General features: G+C 39.4%; 1 protein-coding gene across 1 annotated transcript in view; it reads left to right on the forward strand.

Annotated features, from left to right (window-relative positions):
• Window positions 1–24,463, forward strand: part of LOC120303344 (zinc finger protein 84-like) — a 35,579-nt gene extending 11,116 nt beyond the window's left edge. Inside the window, exon 3 of the mRNA XM_039332812.1 lies at window positions 21,464–24,463. Within this exon, the coding sequence (XP_039188746.1) occupies window positions 22,161–23,552 (1,392 nt within the window). The 5' untranslated portion in view covers window positions 21,464–22,160 and the 3' untranslated portion in view covers window positions 23,553–24,463. The remainder of the gene's footprint in view (window positions 1–21,463) is intronic.
• The last annotated feature ends 2,288 nt before the right edge of the window (window positions 24,464–26,751 follow it).

The raw sequence follows: 26,751 nt of genomic DNA on the forward strand, positions 1-26,751 counted from the left end.
TAATGAAATGTGATGTAAAGATTAGCTACATGCTGAGCCCTAAAAGTTCATGACGGTTTTATAGAATTACACAGTTTTTTTATGGGTGACTCTCTGGAGATCAAAACCTCTGTACACCCGAAATCTTTATGACTTATTTAATGTGCCTCCCAAGGTTTTAGGACATAGCAGCAACATCAGGCCAGATGCACCAGGGGAGCCAACCTCCCTCTTGCTGGCCAGGGCTGCATCCAAGGGCACCCAGCATGCCAGCTTCATTCCTGAAGGAGGAGAATGTAGATATGCTAAATGCTAAATGCCATGTACTTCTGTAAATTTTCTTGAGGGGAAGTCTCCATTAGGTCACAGAGAGAAAAAAAATGCAGCAGGGCCTGAAATAGGGGGCTAAGAAAGGGGGAAATTGTGAACATACGGTAGAGGAAATATTTCAAAATACAGTTTAACAACATCCAGTGATGGAGCATCCATTTCTTCTGTCTAACTGTCAAGAAATTTCTCCTTAGCTCTAGGTTGGTCCTGTCCTTGATAAGTTTCTAGCCATTGCTTCTTGTCTTGCCTTCAGGTGCTTTGCAAAATTGGTTGACTCTCTCCTCTTTGTGGCTGACCCTCAAATATTGGAACACTGCTATCATGTCATCCCTAGTCTTTCTTTTAATTAAACTAGACATAACCCATTTCTGCATCCGTTCTTTATATGCTTTAAACAGTAGTGGCCAAAACTGTGGAAACCTTTTGGGAAAAATGAACATTTGAGGTTTGATGGCTAATAACACCACTTCCTTTTGGGAGTAGTACCATAAACCTATATATCAATGGAAAGATAATTTAATCAATAATGTAATGCAACAAAGAGTGTTAAGTTATTTGTATTCTATGAAAGGTTATAGACATATAACCAGAAAATGGAAGCACAACTTGTTTAGGTTGATATGAGGTAGCATTCCTTCATCTGATTATAGCCAGTGAGGATGAGTGTTTAGAGGATGAGTGTTTAGAGAGCCAATCAGGTGTCATCTTGTTTTGGCAATAAGCCAATCAGATCACAGTAAGATTCAGTTATTTTTTTTTATTGAAAATTTTTAAAATTTTTACAAATAGGAAAAAGAAAAGATAAAAAACAAAAAACAACCCTACCCAACCACCCCAACCCTCCGACTCCATCCCCCCAACCTTCCCAGAGCTGAATATAGGCTTAATTAAAATTTCTAAAAATCTTAAAAAAAAATTAAAAAGATATAAACCATAAATATATCTAAATACATTACATAAGCTTATAACAATAATGTATATGTAAAAAAGAAAAGCATAAATATTAAAAAAGAAAAATGCTTAAAAAGAAAAAGAATAAAAGAAAAAAGAAAGAAGAAAAGATGTATATATATATATATATATATATATATATAAAAAGAAGTAAAATTAGATAAAATAAAAATAAGAAATATAAGAAAAGAGAAGAAAAAAATACAATCTATAAAATATTAAAATTTATATATAAGTTATTGAAAAACTAAGTAATATTTTTATATCCAACTTATGTTGTATAAAATCTATCCATTTTTCCCATACCGCAAAAAACTTCTCTTGCGATTGATCCTTTAAAAAAGCCAAAATCTTTGCCATTTCCGCCAAATAAGAAACTTTAAAAAACCATTCTTGCAAGGTAGGCAAAGATTCCTTCTTCCAGTATTGCCCTACTAACAACCTTGCGGCTGTAATTAAATTTAAAATCAATATAACCTCCTTAATATCACAATCAGTAACGATACCCAACAAAAACAATTGTGGGGTAAATTTTACCCTCCTTCTAAAAATTCTTTGAATATTCTACCATATCTTAATCCAAAAAGCTTTTATATTTTTACACGACCACCAAATATGATAATAAGTAGCATCCAAACAACCACATCTCCAACATTTAGGCTGTAAGTCAGGATACATACGAGACATTTTTTGTGGATCAAGGTGACATCTATAAAACATTTTGTAAAAATTCTCCCTTAAATTCTGGGCTTGTGTAAATTTAACATTCCTCACCCAAATAGTTTCCCAGGTATCTAGTAGAACTGGTTCACCAAAATTTTGTGCCCATTTAATCATACATTCTTTAATTAGTTCTGGTTCTGAATCCAGTTCTACTAGCACCCCATAGATTCTCTTAATATGAGTTCGCCTTTGATCTTTTACTTGTTTAAAAAGATTTTCATCTTCTCTAAGAAAACCCATATTACGATCTATCTTCCATCTATCCACTATTTGTCTATACTGAAACCATGAATATGTAATATTTTCATGTGCTAAATCTTCCAAAGATTTTAACTGCCAATTTTTACCATCCCATCTGAGTAATTGTGCATAAGAAACACTATCCATCTTAACTCCTCTCCTTATCCCCTCTATCGCATGCCAAGGTATAGCCCATAATGGTATTTTAAAATCACTTTTATAATATTTCCTCCAAACCCGAAGTAAAGAAATCCTTATAATATGAGATTTAAAAACCCGGTCAACTTTTTTATTAAAAATTAAATAGGCATGCCATCCAAAAAGTAAATCCCAACCCTCCAAGTGGAGTATTTCTACATTTGTTAAATTAACCCAGTCACTAAGTAATGTTAAAGCCACAGCATCATAATACAATTTCAAATTCGGTACCTTGAGTCCACCTCTCTCACGAATATCTTGCATAATTTTAAGCTTTACTCTTGGTTTTTTCCCTGCCCAAATAAATTTATTGATACCTTTCTGCCATTCATTTAAGTTAACCTCATTCTTTAAGATAGGTATCATTTGAAATAAAAAGAGAAACTTTGGCAGGACATTCATTTTAATCACCGCAATTCTTCCCATAAGGGATAATTGCAACTTCTCCCAATTTTTCAAATCTCTTTGTACCCTGACCCACAACCTTTCACAATAATTTTTATACAATTTTACATTAGAAACAGATAAAGTGACCCCCAAATATTTTATCTTATCAACAACTTCAAAGTCTGTCAAGTTAACCAGAGTCTGCTTATCCAAATTAGTCATATTTTTGGGTAATATTTTAGTCTTATTGTTATTAATTTTAAATCCCGAAACCCGTCCATATTGGTAAATCAATTGTAACAACTCTACTACAGAATAGGTAGGTTGAGACAAGGTAACCACCAAGTCATCTGCAAAAGCTCTTAGTTTATATTCTTTTTTATTAACTTCTATTCCTTTTATTTCCTAAGATTCAGTTATTGATGTAATGTATTGAAGCTGAGAGGAGGACATTTGTCAGTGTGTTATGTGATCACTATCAAGTTGGTTGTTTTTTTGTGTTCTTTCATTTAGTGAGTTTGTAAAACGTAATAAAATTAAAGTAATGGTGTAAAGAGTTGACTGGTCACTCAGAAAGCGATGTAAAATAGTATTATTAAGTGAACAAGGCTACAGTTATAAAGAAATTAGAAGAAAAATTGGTGGAAACTTAACCAAAGGTGGCATTTCTAAGTTTTTGAAGAGGTATAATGAGACTCAGTCATTACAAAACCACTCTGGTAAAGGCAGGAAAAGGTGCACAACAGCAAGTGATGATAGAAGAATTAAGAGACTGTGCCTACATGACAGAAGAAAATCATCTGGGTGTATACAAGATGAACTTGTGCAATGCAATGTGAAGTTGAGTGCAAGAACTGTTCGGTGCAGGAATTTGGCCTAAAATCTAGAATTCCATGAAAAAATCCACTTTTATCTCTCAAACAAAGGTTGAAAAGACTAAACTGGGCTAAAACCTGTGTTACCTGGACGGAGGAACAATGGGCACAGTGTTATTTGGAGTGATGAGACCAAGATCTCCCTGTTTGTGATGGTGATGGCATAAAATACGCAAAGAGAAGAATCGCAGAAGATTTGCATCCTGATTGCATTACATGTACCATGAAACACCCAGTCAGTGTTATGATCTGGGGTTGTATGACATCAAAAGATGTGGGCAGAATTTGTGTGATTAATGGGAATATAAATAAACTTTCATAAAACCATCGAGTACTGTAATGCTAGAAACGATGGGAAGAGATGAGAAGCACAGAGGAATCTCCCCTTCCTGATCACTCATGGATGGAAGTTGGTGTGCAAAGTGGCTTTTGTGCTCTTTCCAGGGTAGAAGCAGCAGCTGGAAGGTGAGTGGAGGGCAGGTCGGAGAAGAAGCCGGGAGCAAGCGGGGCTGTTTGGTTTCCTTCACGGCGTCCAAGCAGAGAAGCAACACGGCTGAAGCATCTCAGCTGCTGCTGCTGCAAATCCCTTCCCTCCCCAACTTTTAAGTCCACTGGTGCTGCAGGCTGTTAAACTGGGGACTGCGATCTTCTGCTGCTGGGAAGATTTAAGTCTCTTTCAAGTGAAGGTTGATTCTTTGGGAATGGCTTCCCTTCAAACATTGTGAGTGCTGCATCACTGGAGGTTTTTAAGAGCAGACCGGACAGCCATTTGTCAGGAATGGTAATTGTGCCCACGCAGGGGATTGGACTAGAAGACCTCCAAGATCCCTTCCAATTCTGTAATTCTATTATTCTTTCTGTTTTCTTGGCAACAAGATGGAACTGAACTTGCCACTGATTTTAATGGATTTTTTTTTTTACTTCCATGTCCTGCCAATAAGCATGGTATTTCCTATTGGTGCCCCATCCATGTATTAACAAGGTTCAACCGTTCTTAACCCAGCACTTTTTAAAAATAGCTACTGAAGAGCTTTTGGGATGTTCAGTTTGTATAAGTAGTCATCGCTTATCACTTGTTTCCTGAGCCTCCAAAGTTACAATGGCATTGTAAGAGCAGACTTACGCCTGGTGAAACAAATTAGTGGTCATTGTAGCACCTATTGAGTGACCTAACCGTCAGCAGTTCCTGTCGTTATGAAAGTGCAGGAAAAGGAAATGCACCAATTTGGTTTCTGCCAACTGTTGCACATTTATGATGGTTGCAGTATCTCACACTCATGATCCCCGTTTGGAACCTTCCCAACTAGATTCTGACAGGCAAAATCACTGGGGATGCCAGCAGGAATTGAAATTGCTTTTAACAACCCATCTGGATTTGCTTTACAACTGCAGAGGAACAGATGTAAGTTGGCACTCTCATGTGACATCATGCTTCATGATCGGGCTGCTTAGTAACATAAAAGCCCATTCCAGCTGCAGTCAGTAAGTGAGGACTGCTTGAATTCAGATGTCACCAGAGTAGTTGTGGGCAGTATTTTCTCCTCTTATTTGCAGCTGAGGACTTCCATGAGCAAAACTGGTGCTTTAAATCTTGCAGAGGCTTTAGGCATCGTTTCATCAGTTACAGTAGTGGCCAAAATTGTAGAAAACCTTTGGGAAAAGTCTACATTTGAGATTTGATGGCTAATAACACCACTTTTATTTGGAGTAGTACCAATAAATTATATATCAATGGAAAGATAATTTAATCAAGAATGTAATGCAGTAACTTTTATGAAGAATTTGCTATTAGAATAGAAGTTATAAAGAAGAAAAGTGAAACACGTAGAAAAAATGAGATATATAAAAATTATCACCATGTCAGTTAATACTTAGTTGGGTAACCTTTAGCATGAATTACGGCCTTACAATGTCTTCCCATGGAGTGAACCATGTCCTTTAGTTCTGCAGCTGTTATAATGTGAAACCAAGATTGAATGATTGCTTCTATAAACTGGGTTTTATTGCTGGGTCACTTCTGACTAACAAGTTTCTTTAGTCGGCTCCATAGATTTTCATTTGGGTTAATATCTGGGCTATTCCCAGGCCATTCCAGCAGTGGAATATGATTATCTTGAAACCACCTTTTGCACACAGCAGCAACATGACATGGAGCTGAATCTTGTTGAAATATAAATGCTTCATTGTCTTGGAAAAGATCATGTGCGGAAGGCTTCAATTTGGGCTGAAGTATTTCATTAATGTATTTTTGGCCATTTATATTCCCGTTAATCACACAAATTCTGCCCACACCTTTTGATGTCATACAACCCAGATCATAACACTGACTGGGTGTTTCATGGCACATGTAATGCAATCAGGATGCAAATCTTTTCGATTCTTCTCCTTGCATATTTTATGCCATCACTGCCAAACAGGATGCTCTTGGTCTCATCACTCCAAATAACACTGTGCCCATTGTTCCTTTGTCCAGGTAACATGGGTTTTAGCCCAGTTTAGTCTTTTCAACCTTTGTTTGAGAAATAAATTTATGGGGTTTTAGTTGAATTGGATTCAGAAACGGAACTAATTAAAGATTGTATGATTAGATGGGCGCAGAATTTTGGTGAGCCAGTTTCATTGGACACCTGGGAAACTATTTGGGTGAGAAATGTCAAATTTACTCAAGCACAGAACTTAAGGGAGAATTTTTATAAAATGTTTTATAGATGGCACCTTGATCCACAAAAAATGTCTTATATGTATCCTGACGTGCAACCCAAATGTTGGAGATGTGGTTATAAGGAGGCTTCCTATTATCATATTTGGTGGTCATGCAGAGAGATAAAAGCATTTTGGATCAAAATATGGTGGAATATCCAGAGAATTTTTAGAAGGAGGGTAAAATTTACTCCGCAATTATTTTTGTTAGGTATTGTTACAGATTGTGACACAAAGGAGGTTGTATTGATGTTAAATTTGATTACAGCCGCTAGGCTGTTAGTAGGACAATATTGGAAGAAGGAATCTTTGCCTACATTGCAGGAATGGTTTCTTAAAGTAGCTTATCTGGCGGAAATGGCAAAGATTTCGGCTTTCTTAAAGCAACAAACGCAAGAGAAGTTTTTTGCTGTTTGGGACAAATGGATAAAATTTATACAATTTAGATTGGGTATACAAAAATATCATATAGCTTTTTCATAAGTTTTATTTTCATATATATTATAGATATTTTTTTATATATATAAATATAAAGTTTTTAATTTAATTTTTATTTTTATTTCTTAAGCCTATATTCTGCTCTGGGAAGCTCAGGGGGGGGAAGGGAGGGTTTTTGGGAGGGGTGTGGGATGGGGTTTTTTTTTATATATATATGTATTGTTTAGTTTCCTTTTTTTGTATATGTTGTCTTTTGTTTTGTATTGTTTTTGTTTTTCTTGTAAAATTTATAAAACTTTTAATAAAAAAAAATAAATAAATAAAAAAAGAGAAATAAAAGTGGCTTTTTTTGTGGAATTCTAGATTTTAGGCCAAATTCCTGCAGTCTGCGCCGAACAGTCCTTGCACTCAACTTCACATTGCATTGCGCCATTTCATCTTGTATACACCCAGATGATTTTCTTCTCTCATGTAGGTACAGTCTCTTAATTCTTCTATCATCACTTGTTGTGCACTTTTTCCTGCCTTTACCAGTGTTGTTTTGTAGTGGCTGAGTCTCCTTATAACTCTTCAAAAACTTAGAAATGCCACCTTTGGTTAAGTTTCCACCAATTTTTCTTCTAATTTCTTTATAACTGTAGCCTTGTTCACTTAATAATACTATTTTACATTGCTTTCTGGGCGACCAGTCAGCTCTTTGCACCACTACTTTAATTTTATTACGTTTTACAAGCTCACTAAATGAAAGAACACAAAAAAACCACAACCAACTTGATAGCGATCACATGTGTTGTTCGTCCATCGATTTTCGATGAAGACCTTGACATCTTATGGGTCGTGGGCCATCAACGATGTGTCTGTAGGTGGCTAATAAGACCCATGTTAGCACGGAATGTTCTGCCACATACTGAACAAAGAAGTGTAGACACTGTTAATTCAGCATTTGCAGCTCTGGCTTTGCAGAGTGCTTGCTTTTCTTGTGCCAAGATTGTCCTTCTGTGTTCATATGTCTGGCAACCCTGGTACACCAAGGTGCGCCATGTCGGTCGATCATGCGCCAGAAGTTCCCAAGAGATGGTGTTAATATCCAGGGACTTAAGAGAAGCTTTTAACGTATCTTTGTATCGCTTCTTTTGTCCCCCGTGTGATCGCTTTCCTTGAGACAGCTCACCATAGAAGAGCTGTTTAGGGATGCGATGATCTGGCATCCTTACAACATGGCCCGCCCAGCGCATCTGGGCTTTCATCAACAGAGTGTAAACTGATGATAGACCTGCTCTGGAGAGGACATCTGTGTCTGGTATCTTATCCTGCCACCGGATCCTCAGAATTCTACGAAGACAAGTCATGTGGAAGTAGTTCAGTTGCCTAAAATGCCTCCTGTACACTGTCCAGGTCTCACTAGCATACAATAGGGTAGTTAGCACTGCTGCCTGGTAAACTTTAAGCTTGGTAGCAAGACTTATTCTACGGCGGTCCCACACGTTAGTCCGCAATCTGCCAAATGCAGAACTTGCCTTGGCAATTCTACAGTTGACCTCGATGTCAATTGTCACTGCATGGGAGAGGATACTACCAAGATACGTAAATTGGTCCACTGCTTGCAGCTTTTGTCCCTTTACTGTGATGGTAGGCTCTTGATATTGGGCTTTTGGAGCTGGCTGGTACATCACTTCAGTTTTCTTCGTGTTGATGAAGAGGCCAAAGTTGTCACAAGCGGCTGCGAATTTGTCCATGCTGGCTTGCATTTCCTGCTCCGATCCTGCATTAAGGGCACAGTCATCAGCAAAGAGGAGATCTCGTAGCACAGTCTCCTTTACCTTGGTGACAGCCTGAAGTCTTCGCAGGTTGAACAGTTTCCCATCGCTTCTGTACCTCAGATTTACTCCCACTGAGCTGTTCTGAAAGGCGTCTGACAGCATGGCTGAGAACATCATGCTGAACAGGGTTGGTGCCAGCATGCAGCCTTGCTTAACGCCATTAGTAACAGGGAAGGCCTCTGAGGCTCCACCGTTACTCAGAACACGAGCCGCTATGCCATCATGGAACTGTCGTACCATCAGAATAAACCTGTCAGGGCACCCAAACTTCGACATAATGCGCCATAGTCCTTCACGACTAACTGTGTCAAAAGCCTTGGTGAGATCCACGAAGGTGGTATATAGTTCACGATTCTGCTCCTGGCATTTCTCCTGGAGCTGTCGAGCTGCAAATATCATGTCCACTGTGCCACGCTCTTTGCGGCAACCACACTGTGTCTCAGGTAGTGTACCCTGTTCCAGATGGTCAATCAGGAGATTTAGGAACACTCATGCAAAGATCTTACCTGCAACAGAGAGAAGTGATATTCCTCTATAATTATCGCAGACTTGTCGATTTCTTTTCCTCTTGTAGAGGGGCACAATGGACGCATCTTTCAGTTCCTGAGGAATGGAACCTTGTTTCCAGAAAGATCGAAACAACTGGGTAATTTTTTCAACAAGTGCAGCCCGCCAGCCTTTTAGACTTCTGCTGGGATTGCATCAGATCCTGGTGCCTTACCACTGGAACATTGAATGATGGCCTGTGAGGTTTCAGCCTGTGATGGTAGGGCATCCAGGCTATAGTTCATGTCTACCTGGGGTATCCTGTCAATCGCCTCATTTATTGATGGTGGATGGGTGGTTCAGCACAGAGTGGAAATGCTCGGCCCAACGGTGTAAAATCACATAACACAGGGACAAATGTCCTCTCAGTTTCAATACATGACATCAATAACTGAATCCTACTGTGATCTGATTGGCTCATTGCAAAAACAAGATGACACCTGATTTGCTCTCTAAAAGCTCATCCTCACTGGCTACAATCAGATGAAGGAATGCTACCTGATATCAACCTAAACAAGTTGTGCTTCCATTTTCTGGTTATATGGCTATAACCTTTCATAGAATACAAATTACTGAACAATCTTTGTTGCATTACATTATTGATTAAATTATCTTTCCGTTGATATATAGGTTTATGGTACTACTCCCAAAAGGAAGTGGTGTTATTATCCATCAAACCTCAAATGTTCACTTTTCCCAATAGGTTTCCACAATTTTGGCCACTACTGTTTAAAGCATATAAAGAATGGATGCAGAAATGGGTTATGTCTAGTTTAATTAAAAGAAAGACTAGGGATGACATGATAGCAGTGTTCCAATATTTGAGAGTCAGCCACAAAGAGGAGAGAGTCAACCAATTTTGCAAAGCACCTGAAGGCAAGACAAGAAGCAACGGCTAGAAACCTATCAAGGACAGGACCAACCTAGAGCTAAGGAGAAATTTCTTGACAGTTATACAGAAGAAATGGATGCTCCATCACTGGATGTTGTTAAAATGTATTTTTGAAATATTTCCTCTACCGTATGTTCACAATTGCCCCCTCTTTCTTAGCCCCCTATTTCACGCCCTGCTGCATTTTTTTTTCTGTGACCTAATGGAGACTTCCCTTCAAGCAAATTTACAGAAGTACATGGCATTTAGCATGTAGCAGATCTACATTCTCCTCCTTCAGGAATGAAGCTGGCATGCTGGGTACCCTTGGATGCAGCCCTGGCCAGCAGGAGGGAGGTTGGCTCCCCTGGTGCATCTAGCCTGATGTTGCTGCTATGTCCTAAAACCTTGGGAGCCACATTAAATAAGTCATAAAGATTTCAGGTGTACAGAAGTTTTGATCTCCTATGAGAGTCACCCATAAAAAAAGGTGTAATTCTATAAAACCATCATGAACTTTTAGGGCTCAACACGTAGCTAATGTTCGCAAGGTAACTAGCATCACATTTCACTTGGCTCAGTTGCAAATGTTAGTTGCTAGGAGTCAAAAATTACTTGATAGCTTTTAATCGGGGGAAATCATGCAAGCGCCTTAGGCAGAGACCAGACAAGCGTGTTTTTCGCCTCGTATCCGCGGTCAAACAAGCAACATCTGTGCCTATAAAGCAGACAATAAAGAAGGCGGCATCTGTGTTTGAGTTTAAAGAAGTTTAAAACCATCGAGTACTATATTGCTAGAAAGGAGGTGATGAGAGAGGAAGCGCCGAGGAACTTCCTCTTCCTGATCACTAATCGGAGGAAGATGGTGTGTAGAGAGGATTTTGTGCTCTTCCCAGATTGAAGCAGCAGCTGGAAGGTGAGTGGAGGGCAGGTCGGAGGAGAAGCCGGGAGCAAGCGGGGCTGTTTGGTTTCTTCCACGGCGTCCAAGCAGAGAAGCAACTAGACTGAATCATCTCAGCTGCTGCTGCTGCTGCAAATCCTTTCCCTCCCCAACTTTTAAATCCACTGGTGCTGCTCGCGGTTAAACTGGGGGCTGCGATTTTCTGCTGGTGGGAAGATTTCAAAAGTCTCCTTCAATTCTTTGGGAATGGCTTCCCTCCAGATGTTGTGAGTGCTGCGTCACTGGAGGTTTTTAAGAGGAGACCGGACAGCCATTTGTCAGGAATAGTAATAGGGTCCTATGCCTGAGCAGCAGGTTGGACTAGAAGACCTCCAAGGTCCCTTCCAACTCTGTTATTATTTTTTTTACAATTTTTTAAAACTAATTTTCTATTACATTTGATTAGTGCTTAATAAACATTGTGTTGTCTGCTCCAATTTGTTTGCTTAATAATACAGCTTCCATTCTTAGTGTCTACCCCTTTTCTCCAACCATTGATGAAATAAATTCCATGTTTGAAAATATTCTATATTTCTCTTTGATCCTCAACCTAAGTCTCTCCATTTCAGCACAGTCCAATATCTTCTTGATTATCTCTTTGTCTAGTGGTGTTTCTTCATTCTTCCAGTGCTGAGCAAATAGGATCCCTGCTGCTGTTAATACATGCAATGTTAAGTATACACTTGGCTTATTAAATTTTTCTGATATTATACCTAATAAAAAGAGTTCAGGTTTAAAATCTACATGTTTCTCTAACATCTTTTCTAACCGACGATGTATTTTTGCCCAATTTTTTTTTCTTTAAGACAAGGCCACCACATATGGTAATACAGGCCAGGGGTTTGATTACAGTTCTTAATCAGTTTTTTATCAGACGTCAACAATATCTGATCAAACATTGTTCTTTAAAAAACCATATATTTTCACATCTTTATCATAGCTCGATTGCATTTGCAACTGAGGCCACCCTGATAATTCAGTACCCTGGTCTACAAGCTCTGGTTTAGATTTTAATTTCCCTTCGGTATCCAAAATATCTTTATATGTCCATTTTTTTCATATTTCACTTGATTCGGGTGAACAAACACTTCCATCGTTGAAAGCAATCCTGGGATTCTCAAGTAGATTTTAGCTTTTATCTTTTCGCACACAAGAAGTAGTGTATTTCTTATATAATGATTTTGAAAGTATCTATGAATCTTATTCTTCTCATACAATAGAAATGCATGCCATCCTAGTTGCGGATCATGTCCTTCTTAGATTCATTTTTTTTTCTTCAAAATTTTATTTATAATTAAGAAAAACATTGGATATAATGTGACATTCGTGTATATACATTCTTATCAAATTATTCCACATTTTACAATCGGTTCTTCATCTCTGAATATACATCTAAATTTTATATACAATACTTATTCTAAAATTACATATATTTCTATCTTAACACTAGCCTATAATCCCAACCGTCCTCCTCGAATTCTTCCAGCGGTAAAATTTATCCCAAGTTTCAAAATAAACTGATCTACATTTGTCTGCCAAAACCATTGTGAGTTTGTCCATTTCCGCACATTGTAATATTTTATATAGTGTCTCTTCTTCTGTGGGTATTTCTTTGCTCTTCCATTTTTTCGCAAACGCAAGCCTAGCTGCAGTCAAAACATGTAACAGCAAATAGATTGTTCCGTTATTGATTTCTCCGTGGTTATTCCCAACAGGAAAAGTTCAGGTTTTAACTCTAAGTCCAACATTAATATATCTTTCAGCCATCTTCGTATTCTATTCCAATACTCACAAGCCTTTGGGCATTCCCACCACATATGGTAATATGATCCTATTGCTGTTTTACATTTCCAGCATAAAGGTGAGATATTTGGATCCATTTTGGCTAACCTTAGGGGTGGGAAGTGCCATCTATAAAACATCTTGTCTTTAGAGGTTTTCCTTGTACGAGGTAGCTAGAGAGAGTTTTCTATTTCTTTCCCACAATTCTTGCCAAATATGCAGATCAATACTGAAACCAAAATCCCTACTCCAAATTAGCATAGTCTCCTTGAAATGTTCTTCATACATTGCCTGATCTAAAAGAAAGTGATATATTTTTTTAATCATTTTATCCTCGGGGCCCTAATAATATTTTATCTAGTTCTGTTGGTTCTATTTTTATACCCCTCTTTTTTGTCTTTCCCATATCTTGCTTGTAGTTGGAGATATGCCCACTATTCTAATTCTATCCCTGCATCTATCCCTGCATCTGTGCCCACCATTCTAATTCTATCCCTGAACACTGGGCGATATCTAACAAAATGAAATTCAATGGTGAAAAAAGTAAGGTTCTACATTTAGGCAAGAAAAACCAAATGTATAGGTATAGTATATGTGGTACATTGCTCAATAGTAGTAACTGTGAGAGGGATCTCGGAGTCCTAGTGGACAATCATTTAAATATGAACTAGCAGTGTGCTGCAGCTGCCAAAAAAGCCAACACAGTGCTAGGCTGCATTAAAAGAGGGATAGAATCAAGATCACGTGAATACCACTTTACAATGCCTTGGTAAGGCCACACTTGGAATACTGAATCCAGTTTTGGTCACCACGATGTAAAAAAGATGTTGAGACTCTAGAAAGAGTACAGAGAAGAGCAACAAAGATGATCAGGGGAGAGGAGGCTAAAACATATGAGGAACGGTTGCTGGAATTGGGTATGTCTAGTTTAACAAAGAGAAGGATGAGGGGGGACATGATAGGGGCTGCCACAAAGAAGAGGGAATCAAGCTATTTTCCAAAGCGCCTGAAGGCAGGACAAAAAGCAATGGGTGGAAACTAATCAAAGAGAGAAGCAACCTAGAACTAAGGAGAAACTTCCTGATAGTTAGAACAATTAACCAGTGAAACAACCTGCCTCCAGAAGCGGTGAATGCTCCAACACTGGAAGTTTTTAAGAAGAAATTGGACAGCCATTTGTCCAAAATGGTATAGGGTTTCCTGCCTGAGCAGGGGGTTGGACTAGATGACCTCCAAGGTCCCTTCCAACTTTATCATTATTATTATTATCTTGAAGATTTTTCCTCAATTTTAATTCTCCTCTCTCGTCTAATATGTTTTTATAAGTTATCACATTCCCTAACTGGATAAACCTTGGGTGTATATACATTTCTAATGTTGAAATCCAATTGGGAACTTGTCTATAATTCTGTTGCCGGATTTTGGTCCATACATCTATTAACGCCCGTCTGATGTAGTGCCTCCGGAAGTACTGGTGAACTTTATGTTTCTCGGCCCACAACATAGCATGCCATCCAGTCTGCATGTCACGACCTTCCAATTTTAATAATCTCCGGTTATCCAGCCGAATCCAATCCCGCACCCATAGTAAGATTGTAGATTGATAGTATTTGTCCAGGTCAGGGAGGCCGAGACCCCCCCTTTCCTATAATAATTTTAATATAATCCTTGCTTTTTTCCCTTGCCAAATGAATTTAAGTATGAATTGGTTGAAATTTTGAAAGAATTCCTTTTCTAATTTAATTGGTATACATTGAAATAGAAATAATATTTTAGGTAATACGTTCATTTTGATTACGGCAATTCTACCCATAAAAGAGAGCTGGAGGTTTGTCCAGGTATCCAAGTCTGTTTTAATCTGTTCCATTAATTTATCATAATTGTCTCTTTTGATTATCAACACCTAGCTGTTAACTGTATCCCTAAATATCTTATTTTCTTTGTGATCTGGATGCCTAATTTGTCAGCTAGTTCATTTTTTTGTGTTCTAATCATATTTTTCACGAGCATTTTAGTTTTTTCCTTATTTATCTTTAGGCCTGCCATTTCACCATATTCACCCAGTACATCCATTTTCCTTATCCCTGATTGTAATGGCTCTTCGATTATAAAAACAAGATCATCAGCAAAGGCTTGCAATTTGAAAGTTTCTCTCTTGATCTCTAATCCTTTAATCTGCTCATCTTTCCAAATCATTCTGGAGTAGGGATTTTGGTTTCAGTATTGATCTGCATATTTGGCAAGAATTGTGGGAAAGAAATAGAAAACTCACTCTAGCTACCTCGTACAAGGAAAACCTCTACAACAGTGGTTCTCAGCCTTTCTAATACCGTGACCCCATAATACAGTTCCCCATGTTGTGGTGACCCCCAAGTGGGTGTGGCCATCAATAAGAGGGAGTAGGACAGCTAGGGGAAAGGAGGAAAAATGGCGGACAGAGTGGTTTGGTGACCCCTGTGAAATGGTCATTCGACCCCAAATGGGGTCCCGACCCACAGGTTGAGAACCATTGGTTTAGTACCTCCAGGGATAATATAAACAATAGTGGAAATAACGAACAACCTTGCCTCGTACCTTTTTGGATTTGAAAGCTTTTAGTAGTTTCTCCATTAATTATCACTTTAGCTACCTGTTTGGAATAAATCGCTTCGAACATGTTTATGAAATTCTCCCCAAAATCCATGTATTCCAATTGGTTAAACATAAAATCCCATTTCACATTGTCAAATGCTTTTTGTGCATTAAGAAAGATTAGTCCCATTTGTTTTTCATTGGGGGCTTCATAATATTCTAATACGTCCAATATGATCCTGACATTATTTCTTATGTATCTTTTGGGTAAAGAACCATTTTGATCTGTATGTATGAATTTTACTAAGAATCTTTCAAGACATTTAGCCATTATGGCCATGAAAATTTTATAGTCCGAATTTAATAGTGAAATGGGCCTGTAGTTTTTAATGAACGCCAAATCTGAATTCTCCTTGGGGATCAAAATGATAGTTGCTTCTTCCCATGCGGTCGGAATTTTTGCATTCTTCAGAACCTCGTTGAATAGATTTATTAATATTGGACTTAGAGTTTTTTGCATAATTTTGTATATTTCTATTGGTAAACCGTCTGGACCTGGGGCTTTATTGTTTTTTTGTTTTTTAATTGCCTCAGATAGTTCCAAAGATGTTATCTCTTTGTTTAACATATTTTTAATCTCTTCTGGAACTTTCGGAAGATCAGCTAATTGCCAGTATTTTAGTATATCATCATTATTTTTCTGTTCTACATCTTTATATAATTTCTTATAAAACTCATAGGCCACCATTTTCTTCCTTTCATTCTAATATACCATCTCTCCTTTTTCATTGTATAGTTTGCTAATCCTCTTTTTGTCGTTATGTTTCTTTATTCTGTAGGCCAACAATCTACCTGATTTATTGGCGTTTTCAAATTTTTTTTGTTTGGTACGTTTTATTTGTTGCCTCAGTTCTTCCTTTTCAGTGATATTCATCTTGTGTTTAATTTGCTGTTTCAGGTCACGCCTTTGTGGTTCGTTTTGTAAGTTTTCCTCAACCCTGCTAAGTTCTTCTTCAAGATTTCTTTGTCGCTGTATTTTAATTTTATTTTCCCTAGCCATATAAGTAATTGCGACACCTCTCATGTAGGCTTTGGCTGTATCCCATAAGTTTTGGCAATTTGTATCTTCCTTTTTATTCATCTGGAAAAATAGGCCCATTTGATCTTCCAATTTCAATTTAAATTCTTTGTGATTTAAAATTGCTCTTTTCAGAGTCCACCTCCTTATTTTCTTTTGCCCTTTCCATTTAATTCTAATTGGATTGTCGTCAGCCCACAAATTTGTGTCAATTATGACATCTTCCACTTCCGAATTTAGGTCTGTTGACAGCCACACCATATCAATTCTGGACCATGAGAGATGTCGCCCCGAGAAATACGTATACTGCTTTTTCCCTGTATTCTTCTCCCTCCGAATATCCTGAATGTTAAACTCCTCCACCATTTCTAGAAAAGTACTAGGTAATGTTGGTCTAATTCCTTTTCTAGTCTTACCGCTTTTATAATCCAATTGTCTCCTTGATCGTATTGAAATCTCCCATTATGCAAATGTTATCATATTCGAACTCACTAATAATGCTATGTAGTCTTCTATAGAATCGTTTTTGACCTTCATTGGGAGCATAGATTCCCACAAGAGCTATTTTTATTTTGTTCAAAATTGCTTCTATTAAGATTCTACCATCTTCATCATTATAGATATGTTTTGTTGGAATTTCCTCATTAATATACAGTGGGGCAAAAAAGTATTTAGTCAGCCACCAATTGTGCAAGTTCTCCCACTTAAAAATATGATAGAGGCCTGTAATTGTCATCATAGGTAAACCTCAACTATGAGAGACAAACTGAGAAAACAAATCCAGACAATCACATTGTCTGATTTGGAAAGAAATTATTTGCAAATTATAGTGGAAAATAAGTATTTGGTCACCTACAAACAAGCAAGTTTTCTGGCTCTCACAGACCTGTAACTTCTTCTTTAAGAGGCTCCTCTGTCCTCCACTCATTATTTGTATTAATGGCACCTGTTTGAACTTGTTATCAGTATAAAAGACACTTGTCCACAACCTCAAACAGTCACACTCCAAACTCCACTATGGTGAAGACCAAAGAGCTGTCAAAGGATACCAGAAACAAAATTGTAGACCTACACCAGGCTGGGAAGACTGAATCTGCAATAGGCAAGCAGCTTGGTGTGAAGAAATCAACTGTGGGAGCAATAATTAGAAAATGGAAGACATACAAGACCACTGATAATCTCCCTCGATCTGTGGCTCCACGCAAGATCTCACCCCGTGGGGTCAACATGATCACAAGAACAGTGAGCAAAAATCCCAGAACTACACGGGGGGACCTAGTGAATGTCCTGCAGAGAGCTGGGACCAACGTAACAAAGGCAACCATCAGTAACACACTACGCCGCCAGGGACTCAGATCCTGCAGTGCCAGACGTGTCCCCCTGCTTAAGCCAGTACATGTCCGGGCCCATCTGAAGTTTGCTAGAGAGCATTTGGATGATCCAGAAGAGGATTGGGAGAGTCATATGGTCAGATGAAACCAAAGTAGAACTGTGTTTGGAGGAGAGAGAATGCTGAGTTGCATCCAAAGAACACCATATCTACTGTGAAGCATGGGGGTGGCAACATCATGCTTTGGGGCTGTTTCTCTGCAAAGGGACCAGGATGACTGATCCGTGTACAGGAAAGAATGAATGGGGCCATGTATCATGAGATTTTGAGTGCAAACCTCCTTCCATCAGCAAGGGCATTGAAGATGAAACGTGGCTGGGTCTTTCAGCATGACAATGATCCCAAACACACCGCCTGGGCAATGAAGGAGTGGCTTCGTAAGAAGCATTTCAAGGTCCTGGAGTGGCCTAGCCAGTCTCCAGGTCTCAACCCCATAGAAAACCTTTGGAGGGAGTTGAAAGTCCGTGTTGCCCAGCGACAGCCCCAAAACATCACTGCTCTAGAGGAGATCTGCATGGAGGAATGGGCCAAAATACCAGCAACAGTGTGTACCAACCTTGTGAAGACTTACAGAAAACGTTTGACCTCTGTCATTGCCAACAAAGGATATATAACAAAGTATTGAGATGAACTTTTGATATTGACCAAATACTTATTTTCCACCATAATTTGCAAATAAATTCTTTCCAAATCAGACAATGTGATTGTCTGGATTTGTTTTCTCAGTTTGTCTCTCATAGTTGAGGTGACAATTACAGGCCTCTCTCATCTTTTTAAGTGGGAGAACTTGCACAATTGGTGGCTGACTAAATACTTTTTTGCCCCACTGTATGCTACTACTCCTGCTTTTTGTTGTTGTGAGAGCACTGGAAACATATTTCCCAGCTTAGGGCAGTTTAATAAATGTTGATGCTGTTTTTTTATATGAACTTCTTGTAGAATTATTATATCCAAATTCATCTTGCCCAGTTTATTTAAGAATTTTTTCCTCTTTAATGGGGAGTTAAAACCATTAACGTTGAGGGATATAATCTCAATTTCTTCTTTTGCCTCTTTATCTATATTTGGATCTTGTTACTATTGTCGGTCTAGACCAGTGCTTCTCAACGTTTGTGTGACGGCGACCCCCGTCACACAAACGTTCTGTGCATGCGCGGCGCCACGCGCATGGGGGCGCCCCCCCCATGCGCAGCGCGCATGGGGGGTGGCGCCCCCCACGCGTGACGTGCATGTGCGACACCCCCCCACGTGCGGCGTGCGTGCACGGTGCCGCCCCCACGCGCGGCACGCATGCGCGGCGCCGCCCCCCACGCGCGGCGCGCATGCGCGGCGCCGTGAAAAATGGCGGATCGCCACCTTTGGCGACCCCCGAAAAATGGTCGATCGACCCCAAATGGGGTCGCGACCCATAGGTTGAGATCTGTTGGTCTAGACTTCTTGGCTTGTACTTCTCTTTCCACTGGCATCCTTGTCGATCTAACCTCTTTAATTGCCTTAAGTCTATCCTTGTCATATTTCCCGTTGTCTTTTTCAATCTCTATATCATCACCTCTCCCAGTTCCCTTATCTCTAATTTGTAATTCCTTTCCTTCTGTGGCCTGTGGCAGGATTTCACCTTCTTCTCTTGCCTGTCTTTCAACTAATTCCGCCTCGCTTCCAAAATTTTGTCTATAGAATTCCTCTACTTTGTCTATTGTATCCAGCCGAAGCCTCTTTTCCTGCCACACAACCATAATCCCTTCCGGTACCAACCATCTAAAATTAATATTTTTTCTTATCAATTTAGAAGTTATTGGTTGGTAAGGTCTTTTCATATCTCTCACCTTTCTGGGTACTTGCTTAAGCACAATTAGTTGTCAGCCTTGGTATTCCAATGGATTGTCTCTGGACCTAAATAGTATTTCATCTCGGACAGATTTCTTAACAAATCTAATATGGACCTCTCTGGGTAAGTTGTGCCGTTTCGCATACTTCGTGTGAATCCTGTAAGTCTCATCTATCTCATTCGCCATCTCCTCTTTGCTAGTCCTTAGGGTATCGAGACTGTTTTGCCATTGCTGGCAGTGGGGTGGGTACGGCTTCCGGGTGATGCATCCGGCCTGGGGGCTGCCAGTTTGACACCCCTGGTTTAGGGGTTGTCTCCAATGTTTCTTCTGTGATAAATACCAAGTCATCTGCAAATGCTTGTAATTTATAGCTTTCGTCTTTTATCTCCATTCCTTTAATTTCTGGGTCTTGTCTGATGTTCCTGTTCAAAACTCCCAATGTCAATATAAATAGCAATGGGGATAATGGATATCTTTTTCTTGTGCCTTTCTTTATGGTAAAATTCCCTGTGTAGTCCCCATTTACAATTACTTTTGCTGTTTGCTTATGATATATTGTCTGAATTAATGTATCTTGAAAGCATTTATAGCCATCTTCCCAGTTTCAAAAAAAAATTGTTTTGCCCTTCTGATTTGTTGAGCCAATTCTTCTGACTCTACTAGGTTTAATTTATGTTTAATTATCTCCATTTGTCTTTTACGAGGGTTCTGTTTGGATCTTTTTGAAGTTCTAGCTCTAATTTTTTAAACTCTTCCCTTAGTGTTGTACAATGTGGCTTTTTCTCTTTATTCTTTTCAGCCGTATAAGTCATAGCTAATCCTCTGAAGTATGCTTTGGCTGTATGCCATATGTACTGAATGAAGTGTCTTCTTTTTTATTTTCTTTGAAAAAGAATTCCATTTCCTTTACTGCTATTTCTGAAATTTCTTTTTTTTTTAAATAAGAGTTGACTCCATATCCACCTTAATTTCTTCTTTACTCCTGTCCAACTCAGCTTTATCGGATTATCTCAACCTCATGTATATTAGCTCTTAATTTAGGGAACATCCATATCATATCAATTCTAGACCATGATTTGTGTCTATTTGAAAAAAATGTATACTGAGTTTCTCTACTTAGGTAATCTCTTTCTTCCTTTTTTCCCTATTTTACTACTTTTGTAATCAATTTTTTCATTCACAATTGCGTTAAAGCCTCCTACTAAACAAATATTTTGATATTCCATTTCCAATATTTTCCTGTGTAGTTTTTGATAAAATATTTCTTGTTTATTATTTGATGCATATATTGCTATTATCAACATTTTTTTATTTATCGTCATTTCCACCATTAATATTCTTCCTCCTTGCTTCAAGATCCCTTCCAACTCTGTTATTCTGTTATCCATCAGTTAAAGCCGCCACATCTCTCCAATTATCTCAAAAGCTTTGACTGTAAACTATTTTGGGACATTTTTCCAGGCTTGAAAGACATAGATTTTCTCCATATACACACTTGTAGGTGTGTGTCTATATTTCTCTCTCTATGCATATGTCTGGAATTATATAATCTAGCCTCAGCACTTCCAGATATATTTGATGATAACCCTTTGGATTGTTAAGAATTTGTGATTATCCAAGTCAACAAGAGAATTTCATGACTGATCGGATATCTGAACTTCAATGTAGATAGTCTTCTATGTGTCAAATGAATCATAATTAATGTATGAGATTATTCTAGTATTGTGGCGTGTTTGCTTTTTCATTGTAATGTATATATTTTTCTCTTTTTTTCCATATCTCTAACTATTTAGTTACACTTTTCTTTGAATCTTATAGACAAAGAGGATGGGAAGAAGAGCCCTCTGGACAGCTAAGAATAACAAGCAACATTGAAAAGGAAAGCAAACTGAGCCAGAAATAAAAAAAAAAATCAATTTCCTCGTCCAGCAGCTCTTAGAAAAAAACAGAGAAGATTAAGAAAGATTTCAAACTGGAATAAGTAGATTATTCAGAACTCAATGATACATTACATGAAAAGTGAAGGGAAATTATTTCTCATTCAGTAAAAGAGGGAAATATCTGGAAGTCAGTGGAGGAAAAGGTGAGTAGGAACGTCACGTAGAGCAGACAGTCATGTAGGCCTCGCCCTGTGAGGAAGAAAATGGATTGAATGAAAGCATAAGGCATTGTCCATATTTTTGACTTCCTCAAGAATATCAGCTGTGGAAAAGCTCCGTACTTGTGTCTATTGCTGGAAAACCACAGATTTCAAATCACAACTGATTATGCACAAGAGGAGCAATACAGCAGAAAAGCCATACAAATCATCTTATTCTGGCAGAACGTTTAGTCAGAACAGTTCCCTTGTGGTTCATGGAAGGACCCACACAAGAGAAAAGCCATAAAAGCACTCCTAGTGCAGTAAATGCTTTAGTGAGCATGGCAATGTGATGATACATCAGAGGATTCACAGCAGGAAGAAAACCTATGACTGTACTGATTGTGTGAAAGTTTCATTACAAATTCCCATGTCATGAGACACCAGAGGACTCACACAGGAGAGAAATCTTTTGAATGTCTTGATTGTGGGAAAAGTTTCATTCACAATTCCCACCTGGTGACACACCAGAGTATTCACACAGGAGAGAAACCCTTTAAATGTCTTGAGTGTGGGAAAGGTTTCAGTCAGAATTTCCACCTGGTGACACATCAGAGAATTCACACAGGAGAGAAACCCTTTGAATGTCCTGATTGTGGGAAAAGTTTTAGTCGCAATTCCCACCTGGTGACACACCAGAGTATTCACACAGGAGAGAAACCCTTTAAATGTCTTGAGTGTGGGAAACGTTTCAGCCAGAATTCCAGCCTTGTGAAACACCGGAGGACTCACACAGGAGAAAAACCCTTTGAATGTCCTGATTGTGGGAAAAGTTTCAGTGACAGGTCCAGCCTTGTGAAACACCAGAGGACTCACACAGGAGAGAAACCTTTTGAATGTCCTGATTGTGGGAAAAGTTTCCGTCACAATTCCAGCCTTGTGAAACACCAGAGGACTCACACAGGAGAGAAACACTTTGAATGTCCTGATTGTAGGAAATGTTTCAGTCAGAAGTCCAGCCTTGTGATACACCAGAGGACTCACACAGAAAAGAAAGTGTATGAGTGCCCTGTTTGTGGGAAAATTTTCAAGAGGAATTCACACCTGTTGATACACCAGAGGAATCACACAGGAGAGAAACCCTTTGAATGTCCTGATTGTGGGAAAGGTTTCAGTCAGAAGTCCAGCCTTGTGAAACACCAGAGCACTCACACAGGAGAGAAACCCTTTGAATGTCCTATCTGTGGAAAAGATTTCAATCGCTATTCCAGCCTGGTGAGACACCAGGGGACTCACACAGGAGAGAAACCCTTTGAATGTCCTGATTGTGGGAAACGTTTCAGTGAGAATTCCAGCCTTGTGGAACACCAGAGTACTCACACAGGAGAGAAACCCTTTGAATGTCCTGATTGTGGAAAAAGTTTCAGTCTGAATTGCAAACTCTTGAGACACCAAAGGACTCACACAGGAGAGAAACCTTTTCAATGTCCTGATTGTGGAAAAAGTTTCAATCAGAATTGCAGGCTCCTGCAACACCAAAGGACTCACACGGGAGAGAAACCCTTTCAATGTCCTGATTGTGGGAAATGTTTCAGTCAGAAGTGCAACCTAGGGAGACACCAGAGGACTCACACAGGAGAAAAACCCTTTGAATGTCCTATCTGTGGGAAAGGTTTCAGTGAGAATTCCAACCTGGTAAAAAACCAGAAGACTCGCACAGGGGAGAAATCTTTCAAATGTCCAGTCTGTGGACGTTACTTCACTCATAAATCATCCCTTATTGCACATGTGGAAATCCAAACGGTTGTTGAGAAATTGACTATTTGAATTGTGCTCTGAATCTTTTTACTCACACATGTCTCAGGATTAGATTTGTAGGTGGAGAGAAAAGGAAAATGGAAAAGGGTTAACTACCAATTTCTGGTTAGCAGCAGCAGCTACTGGATATTTCCTTTTGTAGAAGTTGTGGATTTCCTCAAAAAGGCTTCTGGGTGGTAGTTTTGTATATTGATTATATAATTCCCACATGTGGAGTTTCAGGTCTCCTGCAGATTTTGAGGTCCAGAATTTCTCAGCCAGTGTAGAAAAGGTCCTCAAGATATAACTGTCATGGGCCTTGCAATTATGGTTGCATGTTGCAACGGCTGTTAAGTGAGATCTCTTTCCTAAACTATCCTGATCTCTCTGATGTAGCCATTGATTGAATGTGTCAGTCACTAAGTGGAACACTGCTACCTCAGGGATGGGGAAAACTCTTGGAGGCCTGGTGCAGGCCCAGGTTTGCCTGTTGTAGGCATCTCTAGGCCTCCCCCACCCTGTGCTCTGTTTCCCAACCCTTGTGCTGCCCAGTTCTTTCCCACCCCAGGATCTCCACAGGCTTTTTCTCCCTCCCATTGGGTCCCTGCCCACCTCACACCCTCCTCTTTCTAACACATACAGTTGTTAACCTGTAATCTGTCTCTTATGCAATTTGCATTTCTAAGTAATCTGTTTTACTCAGCTTCCCTTCCCTCCTCATTTATAAATTTAAAATGTCTCTTCCAACAGGGATCTTTATTAAGAGAAGCTGATTGTAGGCATGCTTTCTCCTTTCCCTGCTCCGCCGTCTGACATGGTTATTTTTTGCAAAGTCCCCGGCAAGGTTCTCCCTTGCAGGTGGACTAATTTTGCAGATCCTGTCTAATATAAGGACCCACCTCAATCTTACATCTTAAGAAGACAGAACTCTTGGAATGTCTCTTCCAACAGGGATCTTTATTAAGAGAAGCTGATTGTAGGCATGCTAGACAGGATCTGGGGAATTCTCTCCCATCCTTCAATGTTTTAAAGTGTTCCCAAGCAGCCCCCACCCCACAGTTCTTCCAGGCGACGATCCCTCATCCTCTCTTTTCCCAGATCCCAGGTGTTACATTGTCCCCCCCTTTTCTCTCACTGCCGGCAAAAGGGAGACTTCAGAGAGACTAGATGAAAGGCGATGGCCATATTGTTATGGTCCTCTTGATGAGAATCAACATCCAGTCACTTTGTAGTTTAATGAAGGAAGTGAGAGTCATAAAACCCCCTTGCTTATCCTCCTCCCCTTTCATACTATGACAGAATCCACAGAGAGTAAGAAATGGGTTTTTATCAGAGTAGGTAGCTAGAAATGAAATATAATTGGATTCTGACATCCTGCCCCCCTTAAAAATAAGAGAGATCCACCTGTAAAGAAAACAAAACAGATATAAAAGTTAGTCTGGCTTGTTAGGATACTCTGTATGAAACTTCTTTAATAGCTTCGGGACTCTGACATGACGTTTATGGACCCACTTATTTTGTGAGGTGGGGAGGTGTTTTCATGCTACTAGGTATTGAGTTGCTCCATGATATCTCCTAAAGTCTAGGATTTCCTTTATCTCGAAGTGTTGTTCTCCTTCCACCATTATTGGAGGTGGTTGGGGTGGGATTTTTGGCCGTAAGGATGACTGATGTTCTCTTTTCAACAAACTGCAGTGAAAAATTGGGTGTATTTGCCTAAGATTTTTGGGTAATTTTAATTCTACTGTTACTGGGTTTATGATTCTTTTAATTGGAAAAGGCCCTATATATTTTGGTCCAAGGGTTGTAGGGATTTTAGGTATTTTGTAGATAAGTACACCATTTCTCCTATAATGAATGGTGTAGGCTCAATTTTTTTATCGGCTTGTGCTTTATATGCTTACTTAGCTTCATCTTTTGCTTTTCTAACTATTGGCCAGGTGTTTTGTAATTGTTCCATCCATTCTTTCAGTGATGGGATTGCCGGTTCATTTGGGGTTAATTCTGGCATGGGGTTGAAACTTTGACCGGTAGCTATTTGAAAATGAGTGTAACCTGTGCTGCAGTGGACTGCATTATTGTAGGCCACTTCTGCGAAGGGTAGTAGGTCCGTCCAATCAGACTGTTGGAAATGAATAAAGCATCTTAAATATTGCTCAAGTACTGAGTTCGAATTTTCCACTTGCCCATCCCCCTGAGGGTGATAGCTATATGTCAGTCCCTGAGTGGCCCCTAAAAGGGATAAAAATTCCTTCCAAAATGCAGACATAAATTGCACTCCCCTATCAGATATGATGCGTTGGGGTGCCCCATGCAGTCTGTAAATATGCTGCACGAAAAGTTTCGCTAAGGCTTTTGTGGTGGGAATCTTTTGGCAAGGGATAAAGTGCACCTGTTTAGAAAACAAGTCTGTGACCATCCAGACGACAGTATTCCCATTGCTTTCTGGTAATTCCACTACAAAATCCATGGCTATTTCCCTCCAGGGGGCTGAGGGAGTTGCCACTGTTTGTAACCGTCTGGGTGATTTCCCTTGCAACCTCTTGGCAGTTGCACACTTTGGGCAGCTGGCCACGTAACTTTGTTTGTCCTTTTTCATGGATGGCCACCAAAATTGCCGTTTAATTAAGTGTAATGTTTTTACAAATCCAAAATGCCTTGCTGATTTTGTGTTGTGGCAAACTGCAGGAACCCTTTGGGTTGTTGGTATATATAACTTTCCCCCCATTCAAGGCAGCCTGTCTTTCATTGTGCACACGTGTTTATTTTTCTGGAACCATTCATCTGTTTCCAAACTTTTCTGGAATTCAATTTCAGTTTGGCTACCTAGCTGCGGTTTTAATTTAGCTTGGGCTCTGGTGGTTACTCATGCTGCCATTTGTGATTCCACCATCATCGGTTTAGAGTCGGTGGCTCGCATGCTGTTCTTTCCCCCCGGCAAATGCTTGAGCGTAAAGTGGAATTGGTGAAAATGCTGGGACCAGCGGGCTTGCTTGGCGTTGAGCTTCCTGGGTGTTTTCAAGGCTTCCAAATTTTTGAGGTCTGTCCACACCTGGAAAGGGACCTTATTATCTTCAAGGAACTGGCACCACGTGAGTAATGACCAACGTATCCCATATGCCAGTGGTGGTGAACCTATGGCACAGGTGCCAGAGGCGGCACTCAGAACCCTTTCTGTGGGCACGCGCGCCGTTGGCCCAGTCCTAGGCCTTCAGCTGGGTTTTATAAA

Source organism: Crotalus tigris, unplaced genomic scaffold (assembly GCF_016545835.1).
Source record: "Crotalus tigris isolate CLP2741 ecotype Arizona unplaced genomic scaffold, ASM1654583v1 scf7180000024464.508515016:1373766, whole genome shotgun sequence".
NCBI classification, from domain to species: Eukaryota; Metazoa; Chordata; class Lepidosauria; order Squamata; family Viperidae; genus Crotalus; species Crotalus tigris.